We start from the raw sequence: 26,645 nt of genomic DNA on the forward strand, positions 1-26,645 counted from the left end.
GTATTTATGTTTAAATTAAGTGTTCTGAATATTTGAAAAAATTCTTCATATAATTAATTATGATTATTTGTTTTACTTTATCTTTTCAGGCCAGACTACACCCCAGACAAACACTGTTTCATACTACAGCCACAGTCCTGGTTTTTATGGTCTGTCATCTGCAAGCAGTTCCAAACCTACCAATAAGTTTTTCCAGTGTAAATATTGTGTTCGCTATTTTCGATCCAAATACCTTCTTGTGGAGCATACTAGAAAGGTCCATGGACATGGTGGAGGAAATATAGGAACTCCTGGAAATTATAACATTATGCTGCATGACGGATTTGGCAAGGTCTTTTCCTGTCAGTATTGCACTTACAAGTCACCTAGAAGAGCAAGGATAATTAAGCATCAGAAAATGTACCACAAGAATAGCATGAAAGAAACCTCAGCACCTTCAGTTTCCCACACTGCACCTGTTTCCATGCCAATGCAGGAAACATGTAAAGAATTGCCAGCTGAAGTAGTGGAGCGAAGTATATTAGAATCTATGGTAAAACCTCTAACTAAGTCAAGAGGAAACTTTTGCTGTGAATGGTGCAGCTATCAGACTCCAAGAAGAGAGCGCTGGTGTGACCATATGATGAAAAAACATCGTGGGATGGTCAAAATATTGTCAAGCTTAAGACAGGATGGGCTAAACTTACCAGATGTACAGAATAAAGGATCACAAGTACCTGGGCCTGGAACTAGCTATATGCCCCTAAACATGGCAACACATGATCTTTCCAATGCAAATATTTCTAGTTATAGGGGTCCCATGAGTAATCTACCAGGAGGTAATGCTTCCAAATATCAGTCCATGTCCTATATTTCAATAAAACCAAAACTCACCACAAATGCTGCCATTTTGAATTTGTCAGACAGATCACCTTATGGAATTCCAGAAAAGTCTAGTGCCATGCTTGATATGGATGAGAACAGCTTGTTAAATGACTCCAGTTCTGATGAAGACTATATTGAAATAGATGGTGAAAATGGCTTAAGTCTAATTGACCCTGACATGTCTGGAGATTCACTATTGGGATCCGAAAATAACAAATTGCTAGAGACAAAGGGAATTCCTTTTAGAAGATTTATGAACAGATTTCAGTGCCCTTTTTGCCCATTTCTCACAATGCATCGGCGGAGTATCTCCCGTCACATTGAAAATATTCACTTGTCTGGAAAGACAGCTGTTTATAAATGTGATGAATGTCCGTTTTCATGCAAAAGTCCACTAAAGCTAGGTGCACACAAGCAATGTCACAGTGGTGCATCACCTGAGTGGGATCCATTGAGCTCACTAAGTGAAAGTATGTCTTCATCATTAAATGAAACTTATGAAACAAACAGTATGAATGGCAGAAAATCTGGAAACCTTGCAGACTCTCCTCAGCAGAACCCATACAAGTGTACTATATGCAACTACTCTACAACAACCTTGAAAGGTCTACGTGTTCACCAGCAGCACAAGCATTCATTCTGTGATAATATGCCAAACAGCAGTGGCAATTTGTTACGACAAATGCAAGACAATGAACTAGATGCTAATAATTCTGGAACAGTAAGAAAAAGTCAAACTTCTATTTTGGGATTATCTTCAAAAAATAATTTTGTAGCAAAGACATCCAGAAAGAACTTGACTGATTTTCCTTTGGACTTGTCACCTGTGAAAAAAAGAACTAGAATTGATGAAATTGCAAGTAATCTACAGAGCAAGATTAACCAAAGTAAACAACAGGAAGATTCAATCATCAATGTGGAGGATGATGAAGATGATGAAGAGAATGAAGTGGAAATAGAGGTAGAACTTGACAAAGAGGAGGATCCATCAGAACAGATGGACGAAGCAGATCAGTATCCTATCCAGCAAATCTGGAATCGAGAGATCAGTATGTCCCAAAAAAATATGAACTTTAGAAACGTCCAACATAATTACTCGGGATCCAATGGAGCAGAAATTGAGTTGACATTATCAGATGATGACGAAGACTATTACTTCCAATCTGTTAGTCTTAAAGACCAAGAACAGAATTCATCCGCTGCTTGCGACCAATCAAATATGTATAGCGAGAGCGATCAAAATAATGAAAATTCTGAGTATATTGAAGAGTCAGGAAGATTATATTACTGCAAGCACTGTGACTTTAGCAACAAGTCTGCCCGAAGCGTTAGCACTCATTATCAACGCATGCATCCCTACATTAAATTCAGTTTTAGGTATATCTTGGATCCCAGTGATCACAGTGCGGTATACCGATGTCTTGAATGCTATATTGACTACAATAATTTTGAGGATTTACAACAACATTATTCAGAGCATCATCCAGAAGCCATGAATGTTCTCAATTTTGACCAGTCAGATCTGATTTATAGATGCCGCTTTTGTTCTTACACAAGCCCAAATGTTCGGAGCTTGATGCCACACTACCAACGAATGCACCCGACAGTTAAAATCAATAATGCTATGATATTTTCAAGTTATGTTGTTGAGAGAAGCCAAGAGGAGCTCAATTCTGAATCACAAACCTTAAGAGAAATTTTGAATTCTGCGCCCAAAAGTCTGGTGACATCTACGCCATCAGGACAAGGAGCTAGTGGCTCGTCATCATTTAATAAAACTACAGCAAGCATAACAAAGTCTCCTCCTGCAGATACTGACAATCAGAAGAGTTCTGCTGTTAATAATGTTGTAGTGTACGATTGCGATATTTGTGGATTTGCAAGTCCAAACATGCATTCTGTTTTGGTTCACTATCAAAAGAAGCATCCAGATGAAAAGGCCTCCTACTTCAGGATTCAGAAAACAATGCGTGTGGTCTCTGTGGACAGTGGAACAGCCATTTCACAACTGGCATTTGATGGAGGTTCTTCTGTTACTCCAAATTCTACCAATGTGGCTTCTCCACCAGAAGTAACCATTGAGCTATATTACTGCAAGCACTGTTCATATAGTAATCGCTCTGTTGTTGGTGTACTGGTTCATTATCAAAAACGCCATCCTGAAATTAAAGTTACTGCAAAGTACATTAGACAGGCGCCTCCAACATCAGAGACCATGAGAAATGCAGATAACACGAAAAGCACACCTGGAAAGCAATCTAACCCAGTGCAGAGTGCAAAAAAGGGCAATGTACAACCAAAAGAAAATGAAATGTTCTTCTGCCAGCATTGTGACTATGGTAATCAAACAGTCAAAGGAGTTCTAATTCATTATCAAAAGAAACATAGAGACTTTAAGGTAAATGCTGATGTTATTAGACAACACACAGCTGCAATAAGGAGTCTTTGTGAACCAGGACAAAAGAAGTCTACAACAAGCACGCAAAATCCTCCTTCTTCTACTGAGCCTGAGAAGAGAAAGCTCCGAAGTATCAAATGCAGGCAGTGTTCATTTTCAACCCCTTATGTTTATGCACTTAGAAAGCATATGAAGAAAGATCATTCTGGTCTTAAGGCTACTGTAACATCAATATTGAAATGGGCCTTTTTAGATGGCTTCATCGAAGCTGGTTTTCACTGTGAATGGTGTATTTACTCTCATCCGGAGCCAAGTGGTCTTCTTGAACACTACCAGAGAAGGCATCCAGAGCATTATGTGGATTATACCTATATGGCAACAAAGCTGTGTGCTGGACCAGACCCCTCACCTGTCCAAACAGCACCTGAACCAAAATCCTATAAATGCAGAGACTGTACATTTGAAGCACCTTCCATTTGGGATATCACTAACCACTATCAAGCTTTACACCCATGGGCTCTGAAAGGTGATGAATCTATACTCCTTGAAATCATTAAGGAAAAGGATGCTGCACAAAAGTCAAATTTAGAGGAAGCCACAACTTCAAAGTCTCAGTCTACCCAAAAAGGTTTCATAAATGCAGAAACTCATATGGCGGTTGGAAATGATTCCAGTATATTACAAGAAAAACCATCACAATTGTCCTCTGCGCTATCCTCATCACCGTATCAATGCACAGTTTGCCTATCCGAGTACAACAATCTGCATGGCCTCCTGACCCATTATGGCAAGAAGCATCCAGGTATGAAAGTTAAAGCTGCTGATTTTGCCCAGGATGTGGACATTAACCCTGGAGCAGTATATAAATGCAGGCACTGTCCATACATTAACACGCGTATTCATGGTGTTCTTACCCACTACCAAAAACGACACCCCTTAATAAAGGTCACCGCTGAAGATTTTGTGCATGATGTGGAACCGCCTAAAGAATCAGCTCAGAATGAAACGGAAGAAAATAGAATATTTAAGCAAGGGTATGGTGCCTACCGTTGTAAAATATGTCCCTATACCCATGGCACACTAGAAAAATTGAAAATTCACTATGAAAAATATCATCATCAACCAGAACCTGACATGCTCTCACAGAATTCTCAGAAAGAAGTTTCTAGCACTGAGCCAGACAGTCCATCGGATGAACAACCACCACAAACTGTTGTTACTCTAGAACCCGGTGAAGTGACTGAAATGACTGGTTTTAGACCGCGTAAAAACATTGCCTCTCACACAGTCTTTAAATGCCAATTATGCAAATATTTCTGCTCTACCAGGAAAGGTATTGCTAGACACTACCGTATCAAACATAATAATGTACGGGCACAACCAGAGGGCAAAAATAATTTGTTTAAATGTGCACTCTGTTCTTATACTAATCCAATTCGCAAAGGTCTAGCAGCACATTACCAGAAGCGGCATGACATTGACGCCTACTATACTCACTGTTTAGCAGCATCTAGAACAGTTACTGATAAACCAAACAAAGTTGTTGTCCCTTCTCCAAGAAAAGAGGATTCTCCTGAACTAAGCGACGAGTTGAAGAAGGCTATCGAAATGAAAAAATGTTCTATTTGTTCATTTCAATCTTACAGCAAAAAAGGGATTGTGTCGCATTACATAAAACGACATCCGGGAGTATTCCCCAAAAAGCAACACGCTAGTAAGCTTGGCGGTTATTTTACAGAGGTGTACGCCGAAGATGATGATAGCCAAAGCTCTTCTGAGGAAAAAGCCGAAACTGAACCCCCATTCGATGATTTAGAATCCCAAGAACCAGAACTACTTCCATTTAGATGTATTAAATGCTTCAAACTGTCATTTAGCACGGCTGACCTCCTGTGCATGCACTACACAGATCATCACAGCAAGGACATAAAGCGAGACTTCTCTATCTTGGGTACCTCTGGTACCCGCTCCTATACCACCACATACCAGTGCAAGCATTGTAATAGTAAATTAAACAGCATTAGTGAACTGACCTTCCATTTGAACTGTCACATTGAAGATTTTCAAAAACGTGCCAAACGCCAAGAGAGGCGGAAGCAGCTTTTAAACAAGCAAAAAATTGCTGAGAACTCTACTTCAGATGTTAAACAAGAAAAGGTAAGAGATATCATTTTTCTATTTTCATGTTTATAAGTGTGCCTGTCTCCCACTTGAAATGCATTCCACCACAATTTGAAAAATCCAATGTTACCCGAGTACATAACATGAGTTTTAAGAACGTATTTTTTTTGTTATCTGACTGTCCAATGTAGTGCAATGCTATGTTGATGAACGACACTGGGTAATCAATATCCATATTTAATTACCTGTCTGCTTCTGAAGGCTGGCAAATTGCATTATTTGTTTTGTCGAAGAAATTAAGATGCGACAAGCTCCTTTTTCTCCAAAAATCATCTATCTGGAAGATTTAGCAAATCACAAAAACTTTTAAAACAAAAGGGAATGACAGATATACTTTATTATTGCTAATAATATAGACTTTAACCTTGGTGGTGAAACTGGTACAGTTAAATTAAGGTCTTCTAGACATGACATATTTTTTCACTCTGGTGTTTTGTGAATCTGGTGCTGATAGTTATATACCTACATATTGCATTTAATGTAAATGCTGAGTTCCTGTTATTCTAGTGTTCAAAATAAATTAGTACTGTTGTGACAGGATTTTGGAGTCATACCTGTTGGCTACTTGTGGCTGAAACTCCATAGACCTTGACCACATTCCATTGTGTGAATGAATGACTCATTATACTGTCTTGTTTGAGCTCCTATAAGATTAGCACTGATAGCGGTTGTTGCAGAGAGAGACTGGCATTCCTAGAACTAATTAGTGGTCAAGCTGTACAAAAGTATCAGAAGGCTAGTTTTTCCAGATTACAGAAAATTAACATAAAAAAATCATCCAAATTTGATCGTAAAATTGCAGGAATAAATTAATGTCCTTGCGAAAAAGTTCAAAGAAAACAAATAAATAGAAATAATTTTATATAATTTAGAGGACACGAGATAAAAAAAAAGTCCACCTGCACATTGTTGAATTCAAATTATTAAAATCTAAGTTCTAAAATACATTTAATTATACTGAAATGCCACACTTTGAGCAGTGATATGCAAACTGGAAGACACCTGAAACCCTCATGGTAAATAGTATATTTTCCCCTTTTGATATCAAAATACCAATATGTTGAATACACACATCCTCTTTGAAACTGTCTTCTTGGCAGCATTACAAGTCATTCAACCATGAACCTGCTACTTACACTCTTTCAACATGTTGTTTGTGTACTGTCACATCATAATAGTCTACAGTTATATTAGAGGTGTCTGCCCCCCCACCCCAATACATGTCTATACATTTATTTTGTGTAATTCTTAAGTGACATTTGGTCAGATCAAAGGTTTGCACATTAGTGGTTCACAATCATTCAAAACTTTCTGATTCAGCTGTGATAATTAATGGGCATCTGACCGATCGGGGAGAGTTCCACTGGCGCCCACATTTCTACTTGCAGGCTCCGCAACACGCCTATTAGTTTTGACTGATTTAGCTGCTTTGCAAGGCTAAACCTTTGGTACTTTTGAGCGCGACAAGCATGATAAATGGACGCCCAAAACAATTTAATTGCTCTGTCCGTCACCTATTAATCGCCGCCCAAATAAATATAGTATCTCCCTCATTGTGCCAATTTATCAAAGACTTACCTTAATCAACGGCATTATAGGGATCTGTGTCTCGATTGAAATCAACTAAGGGCAGATGGGTGGGGTGCTAATACCAGTCAGAAGGAGTCTCTACCTTCAAGTGTACCTTCTATATACAAATACAGAGGAAATAGATTTGGGGGATCTTGGAATGCGTTCCCTAATTTTAAAGATGTGCTGCCATGCTGTGGCCAGCAGTACCATGCAGGAAAAAGAAAATGCAGATGCACACTCTAAGCACTAAGAATACTGATAGTAGGCCCATCTGCCACATCAATCTGCCCTTAGGTGATTTTAATGCTCACCGATTCCTGCATTGCTGTCTGCACATTAGAATGAGCACTACTATTGTAAGTCCTGAATAAATAGACAAAATATGTTCATATTAGGGATGTTAGGGACTGATCTGATGGGGGACACATTGATGTGGTAGATGGGCTTGCATTTTTGGGCAAACGTGCTAAGAACCTCATTTATACTTAAGGTTAATTATAGAGTGTATCAATTGTTTTCAACTATAAATATTCTTATGGCTTAGAGCGTTCTTTCTTATATGTGAATGTTTTCAAATCTACCTACAGAGTTAGAATAATTTTGTTTATTGAAACATTTTTAGGCAGCTCTATCAGACTGTAAACTTGTTGTTATAGTATCATAGATTCAATTTCTTAATGTATGACAATTCAAAATACTAGTTGTTATTGTTTTCAATTTTATAGACACTAGTTGTTTTGTAACAGTGAGTTATTCAGTTTAAAATTTTGAGACAAATGCTTAGAGTACTCTATAGTTGAGAGTAGAACTAAATTCTGTATGGTTTGAAGTGTTGTAGTCTTTAATGGAACTTGGAGCTGTCTTCATTGGAATAAATTAAGGCCTAGAGAGACAGTCAACTGTTTGAGCATTATTAACTTAACAAAATAAGAATAAACAATTGAAGTGGTAAGTTTTCATTCATGCATTCATACATTGTACCTTGTAGCGGTTCCAGCTTCAGATGGCTTGAAGAGTCATTGAATTATTTTACCCAAGGTTATATACATGTTTGCACTCCTGTTCTAGAAAAACTAGTCCTCTCACTTTGGCAAATGGCGAGAGAATTGGAACTACTTCACCATATTCCCTAATGTTCAAACATGTGTCCCATTTTTGTGGGCAATTTTAGTTTATAGTGTGATCATAAATTCCTTCTTTTACAGTCAGAAAAATAAGTTTCTAAGGCCTTTTGCACAGCTTAGAGGATATGCCTCAAGGTTAAGGGTCTGGTCTAGAAATGTTTAGTGGAAACTTTCAAATCAGTTTTGCATAATCATTTGTTAAGCTGATTGCTGGTTAAAATTAGCTATTGTTCTTCATTATCCTGCCAAAATTACAGACACTGGACCAATCCTGAAATTATTCTACCCCTCCTAGTCACACATTGGCAATAGCAAAGTAGAGGTATGAAAGATGGACAGAATTTCAGTGAATGGTGTCTTAGCGTTATTTTATGCATGCATACATACATACATACATACATATATATATATTTGTGCACTGTGTATATAAATCAGAATTATAGGTGTATGTGCCAACCAGGCAGTGCTGCCACACAATGAAATCAAATGTTACATCATAAAGGGTGCACATGAGGACTTGGTCCTCGTCTTAATATATAGTCCATATATACACAGTTTGCTAATTGTGTATATATTAGTTTGCAATGTACTACTGAATTATAAAGCATGTGTCCATTTGAAATATTAATGTACTTTTGTTTTCTAATGTACTTTCAGAAGTAACCGTGCATTGTTTTCATGCAGTACAGTGTGCTGTAGAGATTTGTCTACATAAAAATGAGATTGCAATTAGATTTGTAGAGTACATAATCTTATCAAGGGCTGCTATTTTGCACCACGTCTCTTGCACTAATTATTAATAAATACTGGTAGAAAAGCCACTATGAGCCTAATAGTTTTTCTATAGATGTGATAATGCTGTATTTTTCTGGATATGGTTACAGACAGGAGGTGGCCAAGAGGCAGTGCATAAGAGATTAAAAGAAAAGGTAGTTGTGGGCTACAAGTGTAAGTTCTGCGTGGAAGTCCATCCCACACTTCGAGCCATCTGTAATCATCTTCGCAAACATGTCCAGTATGGAAATGCTCCCCCAATTCCTCCTGAATTACAGGTACAAACAGAGCCTCCTGACACAAACATGTTGCAGCTACATTGCTTGTGCAGACATGGACAAATTTGTTGGTACCCTTACAACTCATTGAAACAATGCTTCATTTCTCCTGAAGAGTGATGAAATGAAAACCTATTGTAATGTATTATCTGCATGAATAACACTGAGAAAGGGGAGAAATTTTTGCTTATTCTCCAAAGATATTTTAAAGTATTCTGGAAGGATTTGTTGGTACGCCCTTAGAAAAGATAATGTATTTATAGTGATATTTAATACTAATTGCTTTCTTGAATTAGCATCCGACTTCTTCTTCAATCTTCAAATCAGTTATTCAGCCTGTTTAAATGGGAAAAAAGTAGTAACTCTGCTGTTTGGAATCATCCTGTGCACCACACTGAACATGGACCAGAAAAAGCAATGGAAAGTGTTGTTTGTGGAGATCACAAATACAATGATAGAAAAGCATATTAAAGGTAAAGGCTTTAAGACCATCTCCAAGCAGCTTGATGTTCCTGTAACTATAGATGCAAATCTTATTAAGACGCTTAAAGTCTGTGGGACTGTAGCCAACCTCCATGGATGTGGCTGCAAAAATAGCCCCCAGATCAAATAAAAGATAGTAGAAAAAGAACCAAGAAAAACTAGAGATGCAAGCTGAACTCCAATGTTAAGGTATGTCAAGGTCTGATTGCACCATCTGATGCTTTTTTGGGCGACAATGGGTTCCATGTAAAAAGACCCCAGAGGACTCCACTTTTGGAGAAAAAAAACCCATAAAAAAGCCAGACTGGAACTTGCTAAAATGCATGCTGATGAGCTACAATGCTTCTGGGAGAATGTCCTTTGGACAGATGAATCAAAACTGGAGCTTTTTGACAAGTCACATGATCTCTATGTTCACAGAGGAAAAATGAAGCTTTTAAAGAAAAGAACACCATACATACTGTGAAACATGGAGGAGGCTTGGTTATGTGCTGGGTCTGCTTTGCTGCATCTGGCATTAGGTGCCTTGAATCTTTGCAAGTCACAGTGAAATCTCAAGATTATCAAGGCATACATACTGCCCGGTTCAGAAAGCTCTGTCTCAGTCATGGGTCATGGGTCCTCCAACATGATAATGACCCAAAACACAGCTAAAAGCACCCAAGAATGTATAAGAACAAAATATTGGATTATTCTGAAGTGACTTTATATAGGCCCTGATCTGGAACATATCGAACATCTGTGGAAAGAGCTGAAGCATGCATTCTGGAGAAGGCACCCATCAAACCCGAGGCAGTTGGAGCAGTTTGCTCAGGAAGAGACAAACTACCTGTTGACAGGTGCAGAAATCTCTTTGATAACTACAGAAATTGCTTGATTACAGAGATTACCTCTAAAGCTTGTGCAACAAAACGTTGGGTTCCCATCATTTCTGTCCATATCATTTTCATTTGTTTGATTTCAGATATTCTGTTGAATCAAAGATCAAATGCAAAGTCTGATTTCTATTAAACATGGAATAAACAATGATGGATGCCAATTACTTTTGTCAGTTTCACTTTATTTCAGAGAAAAATATGGGTTCCTCTTCATTTTTTTTTTTTTTTTTAATCTTGAAAGGGTACCAAAGAATTTGTTCACATCTGTAGCTTGGACATGTTTGGAAAATATTTAAAATGGTGCATTTTGGTTGACCAAAATAATACACACATCACTATAGAATTACTACTTACGTAATCTTATATATTTCACTGTTGCATAAGCTAAATATGTGTAGTTCTACATATTAATGTGTACTCTAGAAACAGTTGTGTATACATTTTTTACGGTGTAACAGATATCTTATTATTTGTAGTTTGAAGGTGCTGACTTTATATTGGCTTATTCATATTAAAATATCTTGGGGGCGATTCAGTTGATCACGATGTTGCATAGCCCCGAGAAGGAGATCCTGGAGCTGTTCAATTCACCGACTTAAGTGCATCTAGTCAGACTGAACAGTGCGCTGTCAAGTCCGACTAGATGCACTTAAGTCGGAGAATGCCGCTTAGCGTGACTAAAGCAGGGTGTTTAGTCGCGAGACCCGGCATTTTCTGACTTAAGTGACGGCTGGGATGCTGCTAGCACCGCACTAAGCTGTAAAAAAGCATCGCAGCCGGCACTTTAGTCAGATTTTTGTTCACACTTCAGAAGGGTGCACGCTGAAGTCAGCCTTAGTTGGCTTAATATTGCAGTCCACTAAATGGCTCCAGGACCTTCTTCCCGGGGGTATTCAACATCGCGATCAATTCAAATGCCCCCCCCCCCCCCCACCATGTCTGGAAGTAGTCCGGAAATGATAATCATTTTAAAAGAGATTAATAACTACATGAAATATTTAAAGTACACCTTACACTATACAGGAGAGCATCCATTTTGCTATATACTAGTAATATCACTGAGGCCTAACTTGTGTTTTATGAGTTTCAAGATTCTACTAAATTGATCCTCATGAAAATTGGTTGGGCTTATAAAATGGAAGCTGCTTCTCTGTGTAGATGTGTTTATTCTGTCTTTTAGATTACACATGTTTATAAGGCAAAGGATAGAAATTCTAAATGGTTAAACACTTATGGAATGTTCCTGCAACTTGGCAGTGAATTGCATTTTCAAATTGTACGTGCTGTGATGAAGCTACAATTTTGGGTTTCCACTTTAAATGCGATCTACCTCAAATCTACCCGTTCATTATATTATTACATTGGTGGTGGTTCATTCTCTGAGCATTCATTCTGTTTAGCAGGGTTCAGGCTCTTGCATGTATCCAGGACCATTGCTTTTCAGATTTCATTCTGCTCAGGTCTTTCTAAGGAGAGATCTGAGTAGTGGATTTGCGAATGAAAATGGAAAACTGCTTTACCCTTACAGGAGCCATTTGTTATAAAGACCCATGCAATCCTTCATTCCTTATAGCTTGAATACCTTTCCAAAGCATACTGAGTTGATTTGATGTACAGTAACTGCAGATATGTTTAACTATCAAATGCAAGTATGTTGATCAAATGCAAGTATGTGTTCTTTAGGATTCCTATCCCAAGTGTCCTCAACTATAAGAATTTATTTTCTGCAATGGCAAGCATAGAGATTGTTATTTTTTTCTATAAGGATGAGAAAGATCTGAAAAGCAAAGATGTTGAAGAGGAGCTGACTGAACCCAGCACTGTGCCATGCGAAGAATCTGCTGAGGTAGAAACAAAGGATTCAAAGGTGGTGGAGCCTTCCAGGCCTGGTGGCTATCCCTGTAAGCAGTGTGATCGTGTTCTAATGTCAATGCAAGGCCTGCGTTCCCATGAGAGGAGTCACTTGGCACTAGCTATGTTTACTCGAGAAGTCAAGTACAGCTGCCAGTTTTGCTCCTTTGTCTCTGCCTTCAGGCACAAGTAAGTGCTGTGAGAGAAAATGTTTTTCTGTACGTTTTAGGTGCATAATGTATTTCCTTAACTGTTTTAGCACATATCGCCAGTATAATGATAGCTCTGATCATTTAGTGGGACTTATCATTGGATCCCATAAAGATTGCCAAAAATAGCTTTTTACCATATTTCAAATGCACATCTTTACTTGAAAAATGAAAGTTGGACAATGAACAGGACAGTCATGTGATGAGCAAAGTGATATGTTTTAATACATAAGCATTTGAAATCTTATTTATGTAGAATAGGAGAAACCAAAGCAGAAGTGTAAATGTTTGCTCAAGAAACATAATGTATTGCTATGCAGTATGTCTAGTTTTCCCTTGTTTAAAAGGTAGTAGATTGAATCCTTTGTCTATAAGGTATTTATGTATTTATTTATTACCAGTTATTTATATAGCGCACACATATTCCGCAGCGCTTTAGGAGAACAATCTTTCCAGCAAGGTACACCTATAAAAGTATACTTATACTTTTTAGTGTTTTCATAGCCCGTATGTATGTAACAATATCCTTTCATTAAGATTTTAGCTGTGGTTGGTGCTTTTATGTTACTGAATTTGAGATACCGAGCTAGCTGCTTATATGAATTTGCATATTTGAGTCATCCAGGTACCAAGAACCAGAGGTTCATAGAGCGTTGCATTGCAATTAGGGGGTCATTCAGACACGCTCGCGAGCGCAGGACGCTCGCAAGCGGGTCGATGGTGCCGAATTGCGCATGCGCACGACAGAGGGAGCTCCGTCGTGCGCATGCGCGAGACCCGAATAACGGCGGCCAAGCCGTCGTTATGGGTCTCGCACCAAAGGGGCCGTGCTGTCGCTGGTAAGTGACAGCACGCCCCCTTTGGTGGGCGTGCCGGGGGCGTGGATGCCAGACGGAGGCGTTCCCATGGGAACGCCTACCGTCTGAGTCCGGCCCCACTGACATCAGTAGTGATGTCAGTGGGAGTGATTTTGGCTCTTATAGAGCCAAAATCACTCCAGGGCTTGCGGTCACCGAGACCCTACCGCAGGGTCTCGTCGCAAGCCCGATGGTCGCGATGGTCTTGACCATCGCAACCATCATCATGGACGCTCGCTATAGCTGTGGGTGGTAACCCACAGCTATGCGAGCGTCCATGAGTCCGCTCCAAGTTGGGGGAGGAGGGCCCTGATTCAGAGCGAGCCCTCTGGTCAGAGCGTCCGGCTCTGAATCAGGCCCTTAGTTCATAGAGCTGTGCATTGCAATTAGTGACTTATTGACCATTTCTTGTACACTGTAGGCAGTCTATGATCCTCCAGTCTTTAGCACCAGGACTCGAGTTTGTGCTGGTAAAGTGTAGCCTCTAGGGTACTAAGACAAACATTGTCTACATTTTAGGGGATGGGAGCATGCCTGGACCTTTTTACAGTGTGACTTAGTATGAATATGGTTCTTGCACAATATGATCCTCATAACTAGATGTTTTTGTGTAAACCTTCAGGCATACCATTCCCCTGCTAATTTATGATATGATGCAAAGTAGCTTTTTCTTAAGTGCAAACTGGAGAGTGTAAAAGTGCTCACCTTTGTAATGTACACATAAATGTAACAAATTTGTGTGTTCATTATAGATAGAAAACTTACAAACTTTCAGAATATATAACAGCCACATGAAAATGTGATTAAGTTATTTTATACTTTTAGCACACCTGCTTGTTTTATTCATCAAAATAAGGTTGAAAACATTTTCTTTCTAATACCGTTTCTTTGTATGATCAGTCTGGATCGTCACATTCAGGATCATCACGGACATCACACTCCATTTAGATGCAAACATTGCCCTTTCAAATCCTCCTACAGTAGCCGCCTGAAGACACACATTATAAAAGCTCATGGTGGTAAGTTATTGTAACATGGACATTTTTTGAGATGACAACTGAAATAATTGACATTTACTTTTATATTTTCTTAAACCCTGCTAAAGAGTCTGTATTTTTTACAATTTCAGGTGAACATGCCTACAAATGCTCATTATGCTCTGTATCAACAATGACAATCAGTCAGTTAAAGGATCACTCTTTAAAAGTTCATGGGAAAACGCTTCCACTGCCAAAACTACGCACCATGATTCCAAATAGCCCTCGTGCCAAGCAAAGCTCAAGGATTGGGAAAGAGTCTGGTCTAGATGGTAAGTAGGTATTGATGGCTCACATGTCTATATTGATTATGGTTTGAACCTTTTAAACCATACCCTGCAGAGGCCATGTGAACTCTTTCCACCATCATTTTCTGTTGTTTTTTTTTTTTTTTTTCTAATATGGTGATCAAATTATGTGCTAGAGACAGAACCCATTGGTGGATTCCCAATGTATAAAAAGTAATATTGACATATTTCCCAAAATTAACTTAACGAGATACATAACTTCTATTGATTTTATAGCAGTTAATAAAGAGTTTTTAAAATGGCAGCTGTTTTATCACAGTTCATACTCTGATAGTATACATGAGTAATCAATTTACTTCCTAGGAAAACTTTATTTTCTAATATGCTTATTGTGGAACAAAAGATGCACTAAGACTGTTTTTCATATAGGGGCTATTTACCCACTTCACATTGAATAAGCAGTATATAAGGGGGTGGGTAGATGTACAGCAAAAAAGAGAAGTAGGGGGAAATTAATACATACAATAAGTAAATGAATCATGTAAACCATTCAGTAGTAACAACATTGACACATTTTTGTAAATTTTTTACATTTCGTATTGGAATGAGACTAAACTTTTTCTGTTTGAGTATATTGATATTTGACTGTAGTCCGTACATAAAACCTTATGTTGGCACACTGAATACACACATTATTTAGTGGTAGGCGCCAAAATCCGACAGACAAATGGAGGAGGATAGAAATGAGGTAATAGCACTTTTTATGTTTTTAAATGAACTCACAATTTTGAATGATACAAGAGAATTACTTGCTTTGATTTACACCAGTGGCTGTGAAGCACATAGTAATTAAAACCCCTTTGCCACTATTCTATAGGAAACTCAAAATCTGCCCACTCAGTGTTGTGTTCCGTAAAAAAATCAATAAAATAAAATACATTTTTATATAGTGTCTTTTGTGCTGTGTAAGTATATAAAGAAAAAAATTGTTTTTCTATGCTTCCCCTGTTTGGGAGACAACATAGTTTAACAGTGCTGTATGGAAATGCTCTGTTGCTTGTTCCTTGGCAACTTTCTTAAGACTGTTCTTCTATCTCCCAAGCACCCATCAGGAGTTCTAAAGCCTCTATACAATGAAGTGTGTATTTATGCTGCCCAACTATCAAGCCAAGTCGATGTGTTCACATACAGAGTTTACTATTTTAATATGCTCCTATCAAAGAAAAGGTTTATGGGTTTTTATACTTTCATAATGCAGAAGGAATGATGTCTACATTGATGATCTTAATAATGACACATCATTACTTTAAGAGTAACTTACACTAAAACAAGGTTATTCACTGTAGAAGTACAAAGTATTTTTTTACTTAAACCATTTAAGGAAACTAAAATGGATGATTACAACAGATGATTGCATAGGGCTAACGGAAGTTCTGGTAAGGAAATTTTGTGGTAATAGTCTTGACATAAAGATAGGTTGTCAAGAACTTGAAAAGTTTCTTATATTAGTCCTGTTTTAAGAAATAATCATTAAAATTGATTTTGTAACTAAATACATTTTTGAATTGCAAATCTGGAAAAATATCCTTTGTTATACAGTACCTATAGGTCTTATGGCTCAGTAAAGGTAGACCTGTTCTCTAAAAGATTAAACAGGCCACCTGAAATCCCACCAATGAAGCATGGCTATCTTCCTTCCTAGGCACTTACTGTATATAGAAATAAGTGTCACAGGTCTGCGGTTACTTCAGATATGAGGTAAGCTATATATTTAGCATTGCTAAAGTTGCTGGAATATTTGGTTGGCTTCTCTGCCAAGAAAATAGTATCGGGACTCAAAAAAGCTACTTTGTTAAAAGCTTGTGGTTCCTGCACATTACAAATCGTATATAGTCAAGAAAATATAAAGTAAAAGGGAAAGCTAATAATTAATAAAGGGTTTTCTCTGTGTGTGTGTGCTTGTAGCAGCTCTGAAGGTCATCTATGACCCTGACCACTTCTCTTATTGTCACTTACAGAATCATCATATTCTGAGCCACCAGATGTTCAGCAGCAGCTCAACCATTACCAGTCAGCAGCACTTGCCAGAAATAACTGCAACAATAGCCCCACACCTCTCCCTGTGGCCAACTCACCCACAGAGCAAAGAGAAGAAGCTGCACTCAACTGTGAATTTTGTGACTTTTCCTCTGGGTATATTCAGAGCATTCGCCGTCACTACCGGGACAAACATGGAGGAAAGAAGCTATTTAAGTGCAAGGATTGCACTTTTTATACATGCTTCAAGTAAGAATACTAACTTTTCAGTATTTTATTACGGAGTTATAGCACATTTAAAACTGATGTTTTTAAATATGAATTCTGTGCTGAAGAATGATTACATTTGTACTTAATTATTGTTTTGCTTTTGTTTTCACAGATCTGCTTTTACTATGCATGTTGAAGCTGGCCATTCCAGTACTCCCAAAGAGGGACCCAAAGATCTTCGATGTCCTCTCTGTCTGTATCATACCAAATATAAGCACAACATGATAGATCATATTGTCCTACATAGAGGTAAACGCTTCATTTGTTCTAAACTCCTCAATGTATGGTAACTGGAGTCCCTCATAATTGTATTCCCATGTCATGTACTATTGCTATTGATTTCCCTTCCTAGTAATTTCAGTAGCACCATTTCGTTATTTTGCTTTTAAAGATGGTTAAATCGCAAACATATTTTCTTTTAGGACTTAATATTACTTAGGGAGAGTTACTTCCAACTACCAAGTGATTGGTCTGTATAATAATTTTTCGTGCGTGTTTACATACATATAAAAAAAAACGGTGGCACTTGTAGTCAATCCAAAATAATATACAAACGTGCAGTATATGGCCCAAGGAGCAGCTCAGCTTTTGATCCCTTGCTGTATCAAGGTGTAAATTCTAAATGAGCTAAAAAGACAAAAAAGGTACCTCCTAGTGCAGGGGTCAGGGAACTTTTTTACCTTTTACCCCAAAATATATTTAGATGAGCCGACGTTACCCCCTTGATTTGAAAGGAAGGAAATCATATAGTAGTGCCCCCATATAATGCCCCCGTAGTGGTGCCCCGATAGTAGTGCCCCCATAGTTATGCCCCTCTAGTAGTGCCCCCATATAATGCCCCTGTAGTGCCGCTTGTATAAAAACAAAAATACACCTTAATCCCCGCTCCTGCATCCGTCGCCGTTCTGTCTGCCCGGCTGATCCTCGGAACTATGGGAGAGACGTCATGACGTCTCTCCCATAGTGCGCATGGAGATAGCCGGAAGCTGGCGTTCAGAAGAGAACTCCAGCCTTCGGCTAACGCGGCGCTGCAGGGAAGGAGCCGGGCGCCCACTGGTGGTAATATCTCAGCGGGCGTCCGGCGTAGAGCCTCCCTACGGCACAGCCAGGGGTAATGGACGGACAGCCGGGCATGCATAGACTGATTCATATGTTTACCCGGCTGTCCGTCCATTACCCCCAGGAATTTCATTTTTACCCCATGTGGGGTAATTTACCCCTGTTCCTGACCACTGTCCTAGTGCATTATTTTTCTATTTAACACCAATGTGATAACACTCCAAATGTGCTTTGTGTGCACCTGTACCAAATATATGGGAAAATGTGCTTATCTGAACCAACTTAGGAATGTTAAAGTTGACAAAATTTCCAAGTCCAATTAGGATCAAACTCATAGCATTCCATAGAAACAGTTGATTTATTATGCTAACAAACTAAATACTAAAAGATTTTCAAATTGTGGTCAAATTCCCTTAGTTATGAACTATAATTCTATTGCTATTTTCTTTGAATTATTAATGTTCTCCAGTCCTGTGAGATGATCTTCTGCTAAATCCATGTAACCATTAAACAGGTTGGTTTTTGAGTCATTTTACCACTCAAAGGGGATATTTATCATTTTATCTCTTCAAACTTTGATAAGTACCCCCCAAAGTATATGCAAACCTTTAGGTGGCTTTGGAGCAATTGGATGCCTTTTTAGTTTAGATCTCCTTAGGATACTGCATATATTGCTATTACTAATTTGAGCTTATATAATGTGTTCAAATATTGAGTATTCCAATATTTTCTTAAACTATTCATTTCTCTACTTGCAATATATGACTATAACAAATAAATATGCATTACTAAACATGTGAAAAAACATGCACATCTAGATATGTTGTTTAACTGGTGGTAAGCATACACACTGTAAATAGCCATGTAGATTGCATTGTTGTTCAGAGTAGAGTATATTATTTATACTTGTCCCTAATAAGTTTTTTTTCAGAGCTTACTTTCTGTTATTATTTTATTTGGGTCAAATTTAATTTTTCACTTTATCGTGTATATCAGCTTGCAAAATGAATAAAAATAGTTTTTTGGTTTTTTTTTGTATTTTAAACTATGTATATATAACTTTATCTTGTTGTTTTTATTTCTTTTACCTTCTGTTCCTTTAAAATACCTTTATCTTAATTAAGTAGAATGCGTATATAACTCCCATAAGGACTCATTACAAAGTGTCCAGATTCAGGAAATGTATTGTTAATTTTAATTGTTTATTTCAGTGGGAAAACAAGTTATACATAATCTTTGTAAAAGTGGTGGTATTTTCCATACGTAAAATATTCTATTGTTTGTGAGTACTCTCTGATGGGGAATGATATTTTTAGTAAGAGTTGGATCAGATTGCAAGAAGCAGTGTGTTATTATGGTTCCCATGCTGATGTTGTATTCCCTTGTGAGCAGTGTTGTCAGGGTGGATGTATGTGATTGTCTAAACAAGTTGGCTTTTAAAAAGTGCCGACCTTAGGTTTACAAGCTAGTAGTTGTTTAACTATTGTTGTTAATCTAAGTTGTATTAATTTATAGAAGTACAGTATGTTTTTCAAGGGAATGTACCTGGAGAATTATCAACCTATTTGGTCACTTAACAATGCTGCAATTGTAGTTAAGTAGACACTTATTACGTTTTTCTTAAACAAGTTGGTAGAAGATGTTTAAGATGATGTATAGAATTGGTGTAGAATCCTCACCAGAGAATAGTGATGAGAGGGAATTATTACTTAAAGTAAAAAGTGCTTTTACACTTGTGGATGTGATTGCTTTTTGATAGCACTAATCTGGTTTATGTGCATGTAATTTTTCTCAAATGATTATACAGTTTAAATAACACATTCTTATGCCTGTACATTTGTGATGAAAGTAGTTATGGTCTTATGTGCCATATATGCAGCTGCCTGCACCACTCAAGAAAGTACCACCTACTTTCCATCTGAGCAATCAAACCCATTAACCGAGATCTACAGTCTCCTAATTTCTGTACAAACTTAATACCACTTCTGCTTTTGCTAATTCATGTTCCGGCAATTATCTGATACAGATTTGTCCTCACTTACTGGTTGTCCATATGTCATACAGAGCGAGACACCCACCGCTACTGAGATGCTCTGAGTAGCACACTGTACTTTTTTTTTCGCGTCTTAGTTGCAATGCAGACCCAGCGAAAAGGGGATAATCCCGACCACAGGGATTCCGGCACTCAGAATACCGGTGCCGGAATCCCGCCACACCTCAGAAACCCGGCGCTGGCATCCCGACCGCCGGAATCCCAGTGGTGAGTAGTGGGGTTAGGGAGAGTGTTAGGGTTAGGCACTAAGGGGGGAGGGTTATGTTTAAAGAGGGGGAGGTTAGGTTCAGGCATCGGGGAGGGTTAGGATACCGACCGACAGTTGACTGTATCCTAACACTGTCGGGATGCTGACGTCGGGATTCTGAATGCTGGGATCCTTAGTTCTTGCATCCCGTACCCAATTCATGAAAAGACACTATGTACTAGAGGTGCTACACTGCACTGAAAAGCCGTGGCTGCTCGCATGAAAGCCTTTTTACACCGATAGACTGGGGCCTAATTCAGATATGTACGCTAATCGCACAGTCTTTGGCTCTTTGCACGCAGTGGCTGTGTGATAATAGGCTAATGCTGCATGAGGCGTCTTATGTAAATAGATGTTTCCTGCTGGCTTCATCATCTGCGTCAACATTGGTCATCTGAGTAACCCTCCAGTTACTCATGATGACCAGGGAATTCACACTGCTAAACTGCGTTCGTGAAGCATGCCCTTCTGCTCCTCGAGAGGTTTCTGTTCTCCTGAGCTCACTTTAGGACATCTGCATTACATTTCCACAGGTATACCTCCCCAGTCGGACGCCCCCGTTTTCTGCAACACTGCCTCTCGCTGCCTCTGCTTCACCCCAAAATCAGCTGCAGTCTGTCAATCAAACTGCTGCATCCAGGGTACTGTGAGCAATGAGCGCAGAACGATGCAGCATGTGCAGATCTTACACCATCATTGATGTATGTAAACCATCAGGCTTGCGCACATCTCTGAATTGGGCCCCCGGTTGCAAACAGATGAACAGGTGTGTCCTCATACTCTTCTATCTTTTCCGCCATGTGGCATAAGGAATCCATACTTTTTCCTCAATTTTGCTTTTTTCCTCAACCTCTCCACTTTTTCCTGCTCCTTTTTTCTTTATTTTGCTACTTTTTCCTCAATCTTGCATCTAAGGACCTCATTCAGAGCCGTACGCTCTGAGCAGAGCGCACGCTCTGAATGAGGGCCGGGCTCCATTTTCATGGAGCGTCCTCCTGGACGCTCGTATAGCTGTGGGTCACCACCCACAGGCTATACGAGCGTGCTTTGTGATGGCCGCGATGGTCGAGACCATCGCGACCATCGAAATTGCGAGCCGGAGCCTGTGGTTGAGGTTTTCAACCGCAAGCTCCGGAGTGATTTTGGCTCTATCAGAGCCAAAATCACTCCCACTGACATCACTAGTGATGTCAGTGGGCCGGCTTCTGACGGGAGGCGTTCCCGTGGGAACGCCCCCGTCAGGGAGGCACGCCCACCAAAGGGGGCGTGCTGTCAATCAACATTGACAGCACGCCCCCTTTGATCGGACACAACGAGCGAAGGACTTTCCTTCACTCGTCGCGTCTGGCGCATGCGCACGACGGAGCTCCCTCCGTCGTGCGCATGCTCAGTGCATAACATCGACCCACTTGCGAGCGGACAGCCGCTCGCGAGTGGGTCTGAATCAGGCCCTAAGTTTGAAAATATTTTACCAGATTTTTTCACAAAGGACTTTGTTTAAAGACCCAGATTAAACATAATGATGCATGACGAGGGCAGTATCTGTATGGTGTTCTAATTATGCACATATTTTGAGAAAAAAAAAACATTTGGCACGGGACCTGGCGTGTCAAGAGGGGCTATTTAGTGCTACTGAAGTAACCATAAAGAAAGAACACATCTGTAAATCTGGACTGGATTATTATTGGATGAGGCGATTCGCATATGCAGTGGGGCCAGCTAGGAAGTAAGACACAGTGCATCAACACTAGTGCTGATGCGCTGTGGGTCTTGCACGGATTTCCAGAGAGGGATATTTTCTCGCCCCAATCTGGCAGCCAAGATGTTAATACATCTCATTGTTATTGCTTCCTGTTTTGCTTTGAATGAGTGCCGCTATAGTACATTTACCCCTAATGTGTTATGTTAGGCCCCATTTCTGACTGTGCTATGAAAGTGGAAGAAGCCAGTCACGTCACTGGATACCTCTTCAGCCGGAGGATACTATTGTAGTTAAGTGTATATGTATATATATAATCAGTCTGGAACACAGAAAATAAAGATCACATTTATTGAAAGAAATGTAGCATAAGCAGTCAGCCAAACGTCTGTTTCAATCAAATTGATTTTCGGCATATATTAGAGATGAGCGGTTCGGTTTTACTCTGTTATGTTCGGATCTGAAAAAACACCATCTTATTGGCTATCTGGCCTTCGCATTTTGGAGCATCCAATAAGACACATCCGATCTTGCGCTAATTTGTTCATGCTAAACTTATTTGTTTCGGAAAAATAAAATAAATCTATATTTTATCCCTAGAAATTTGAGTTTTCCTACAGTTGCATTAATATTCTGATCTTGATTATCTTTAACTTGCACACAAAATAATGCATTTCAGAAAACTGTTACTAAGATGCCTTCACCTAGCACACCTTATAATCTAATATAGTTACAGCAACAATAATAGTGTGTGTTTGACAAGTGCACCGATGCCAATATACAACACCTGAGGCTTGAACCTCTTGCAGGTGATGTCTTTACTTATGTATTTTCTGCCATTTTTATTGCAGTCAACATTTTATAATGCTGCAAGCTATTTAGTACTTTGTTTATGTCATTAATTACCTAGAATTATGCAACTTTACAGTTTTGATTTAGATCTCAAACTTGTAACGTTTCTTTGATTGCCAGTTACTGTTTTGCTTTTGTTAGATTACAAGATTAATGAAAGTACTTTCTACTTTACTTTTTATAAATTACCAAGTTGCCACTTACTATATCAATAGAACTGTTGCAAAAGCACAAACGCCAAAGACGTATATATTCCTGGAATAATTTGGCCTTTATACAGTTTTGCATTTGTTTTAGCTTAAATAGTTGTAAAAGTCAATCAGTGCCCCCACAACTAAATTTGGCCTTTTGGGAATAAAGCCGTTTGTCTAAAATACTAACCCTCAGATTTACATAAATACAGATTAGAGATGTGTAGGCTCGGATCAGTTCGGATTTTTCCCGCCAAATTTCGAGTTTCAGAAAGAGGCAAAATGTCATCTTTCATGGACAAACATCATCTTTCATGGACATTTCAAATGTCCATGAAAGATGATGATTGTCCATGTAAGATGACTTTTTGCCTCTTTCTGAAACTCGAAATTTGGCGGGAAAATCTGAACCGATCTGAGCCTGCACATCTCTAGTACAGATGTGTTATTAAACTGTTACAAAACAATCTTATTAAAAAAATATATTTTTATGTCACTAATGTATTCTGTCTTCATTCTAGAAGAGAGAGTTGTCCCTATTGAAGTTTGCCGCTCCAAGTTATCAAAACAACTGCAGGGAGTTGTGTTCCGTTGTGATAAATGTACTTTTACCTGCTCCAGTGATGAAAGCTTGCAACAACACATAGAGAAGCACAATGAATTGAAGCCTTACAAATGTCAGCTATGCTACTATGAAACCAAGCAAAATGAAGAGCTAGACAGCCACCTGAGGAATGAGCATAAGGTATGGATTACTGTACGTTCTTTTCATGTAAAACAAAGGGCTTGAAATAGGTGCAGTATCTGATGTGATAACATTTGGAAGAAGTAAAAGAAGCCACCTGACTGTGAAAACTGTGTCAAGTGTCATTCTTTCGAAGCAGGTTTCTTACTAGATGGATAGATATACATATAGCTATATATATTTAGAGCTACCTTTTTGTTACTGAAGGTTTATAGGAATTCCATTTCTTAAATAAAAAAAATAAATTAAAAGTCTGGTGGTCCAATCAAATGATGTAATGGAGGAAGTCTGACCAATACTTTAAGGCTTCTCCTTGCATTCCGGTTGTGCAATAAAATAACCTTGCATTATTACTTCAATAACCATTAGATAGGGTTTTTTTTATATTTTTTAATGTAATATGAATATTGATTAAAGTTATCCTTTCAGTGACTGCACTCATGTAATCCCAGACTGCTTCTACAGTACTTTATTGTAGCGTGGTGGTGAATGTTGCACAGCAGTGTTTCAAATATGGATTTGAACACCACATTTACACACTTTATTTTAAAGAAAAGTGTACAGAGCCTTTCCAGTAATATAGATACGCCATTGTTTAGTTCTCTTTGGAAGTAAAGGTCAAAATGTGTAGAAGGAACTGTACAGTAAAATGTTAAGTCACAGAATGATTTTGCCTAATACGTGAAAAGTCAGTCATGTTGTGTTATCCAGTTTCTCTTGCATTATTTGAGTTTCATACATCTGCTTTGTCGCCTTACTATAGGTATGTCGTAATTTCGAACTAGTTGGATTAGTTAATCTGGATCAGTTAGAACAATTGAAAGATAAAACTGAGCCTTCAAGCAGTGACGAAGATGATATTGGAGTTAAGCCTGATGGTTAGTAGTCCTTAAATACCATACATTAGTGTTGTCTTATGTATTTGGTCAAAATAGTTAAAAAAATCCAAAGGCAATTTTTATTTTTGCAATAATCACCGCCATCCCACCCTTCACCAGCAGAAGTGCATCATTTGCCATGGCCTTACCCTTCTATTACAATACTTTGTCTTAGTAGTAGCATATGTTATAATGAAATGTGCTGGCTTTTAATACATCTCCTACATGAATAAACTTAGTCAAGTGATAAATTGTTGTTAAATTATGCGGAGTAAGTTTGACACTGGTAACTAAATGTTTTGCATATCAAAAAATGTCTAACTTTACGGCTTTTTTTTTTTTTTTTGCTTGTAGATATTGTGGAGTATTCTGATGTTCAAGATATTCCTCAAGAAAAACGCTTTCCATGTGAATTCTGTGGAAGAACCTTTGCATTAAACACTGAATGGGAGCGGCATGTTTTAAGACATGGCATGTATGTTTAAGATCAATACTTTTTAAAACCGATTTTGCTGTTCTAGTCAATAAACCAGATTAGTCACACACAACTACAGATGTGTCCTCATACACTGAGCTTCTTTAAGCCATACAGTGCTACAAGGCGAGTAGCTTTCTTTAAATCGTACACCTTAGTTGCATCGCAGACACAGCAGGGACCCGCTCAGTGTACTAGGGACGCCGGGAAGCAACTTTATCCACATAGGAATTGGTTTTGCAAACATACAAAGTCCAAACCTTGGAGTAAGGAAAATCAGCGACCACTCCCATCAGAGCCCTTTTTAATTCCAAACTCAATTCGGACTCTGTTGCACAGATATATAAATGCCGCAAGTGTATACTAGCAATGCAGTTTTGTCGCTTCCAGTTTTACTTAAGCAAATAAGAAGCACACTTTGAGCGAAGAGGGGCTATTTGGTGTGACTGAAGCCACAGTATAAAAGAACACATCTGTACATATTAAAGAGATATCTGAACATATAACCCATAAATAAATGTTACATTTATTGCATTTTAAAGCTGTATTTTTTTTTCATAAATTCACCCTTGCGTATATTTGCATTGTTAGCCATCTTAGTAAGTATGAGTATTAAAGTTGACCTGCCATGATCGATTTTATGTAGTGAACAAATGTACAGCTATCAATTTTCTAGAAGCCAGTGATATTAGGCATTTTCTTGAGGTTCTGCCCTGTTTTCCCAACTGTTTGTCACTGCAAAGCAACATTTTACAATTCAATAATTGGGTGTCTCGGGTCTTCTGCCCACATTAACAGACATTTTAAATAATGCACAAGACTGCTTTCTTTTTGTCTGATACTTTCAGCAGTAAAGTACATATGTTATTTTAATAGCTAATATTTTTTCCAAAAAACGCTCAGAAATTCTTTTTTTTTAATGATTTGAATTAGGTCAAGAGCATCTATTTAAAACACATCCAGCACGATTTCATATAACATTAATATCGATTTTATTTTTTAAACCAACGGCTACCAATATATATTGGAATATTGCGGCATTGCAACTTTATTTTTCCCCGGCGTTTGCTCCTCTCTATAGCCACCGGGTGTATATTGGGGGGCTGAGGGCTGCTTAATTTACATTTCCCCAGCAGCTGCAGGGAGGAGCTCTGATCGGCTGCAAGGCAGACACTGGGGGCGGATACAAGGATGCAGAGGGTCCTGGATGTCCCTTTGAGACTTGGTGTTTCTGACTGGTCACATCAGATGTGATCATGTCAGGGAAAGCCCAGCCTGGCGTGGTCTCATCTGATGTGACCACGCCAGGCAAGTGGCTAGGAATGGTGGATGTTCTGATAATTGTACTGTGTAATTATACGATTACTCAGACTGTACTATAGACC

The 26,645-nt window shown here is 38.6% G+C and overlaps 1 protein-coding gene across 1 annotated transcript in view; it reads left to right on the forward strand.

Moving 5' to 3' along the window:
* ZNF462 (zinc finger protein 462) overlaps nt 1-26,645 on the forward strand; it is a 33,146-nt gene that overhangs the window by 291 nt on the left and 6,210 nt on the right. The window contains exons 2-11 of the mRNA XM_088472599.1: nt 90-5,419; nt 9,024-9,191; nt 12,318-12,592; nt 14,370-14,488; nt 14,599-14,778; nt 16,773-17,040; nt 17,174-17,310; nt 23,684-23,907; nt 24,671-24,785; nt 25,140-25,260. Coding sequence (XP_088328725.1) covers nt 90-5,419; nt 9,024-9,191; nt 12,318-12,592; nt 14,370-14,488; nt 14,599-14,778; nt 16,773-17,040; nt 17,174-17,310; nt 23,684-23,907; nt 24,671-24,785; nt 25,140-25,260 — 6,937 coding nt within the window. The remainder of the gene's footprint in view (nt 1-89; nt 5,420-9,023; nt 9,192-12,317; nt 12,593-14,369; nt 14,489-14,598; nt 14,779-16,772; nt 17,041-17,173; nt 17,311-23,683; nt 23,908-24,670; nt 24,786-25,139; nt 25,261-26,645) is intronic.

Source organism: Taudactylus pleione, unplaced genomic scaffold, assembly GCF_031769625.1.
Source record: "Taudactylus pleione unplaced genomic scaffold, aTauple2 ptg000127l, whole genome shotgun sequence".
NCBI classification, from domain to species: domain Eukaryota; kingdom Metazoa; phylum Chordata; class Amphibia; order Anura; family Myobatrachidae; genus Taudactylus; species Taudactylus pleione.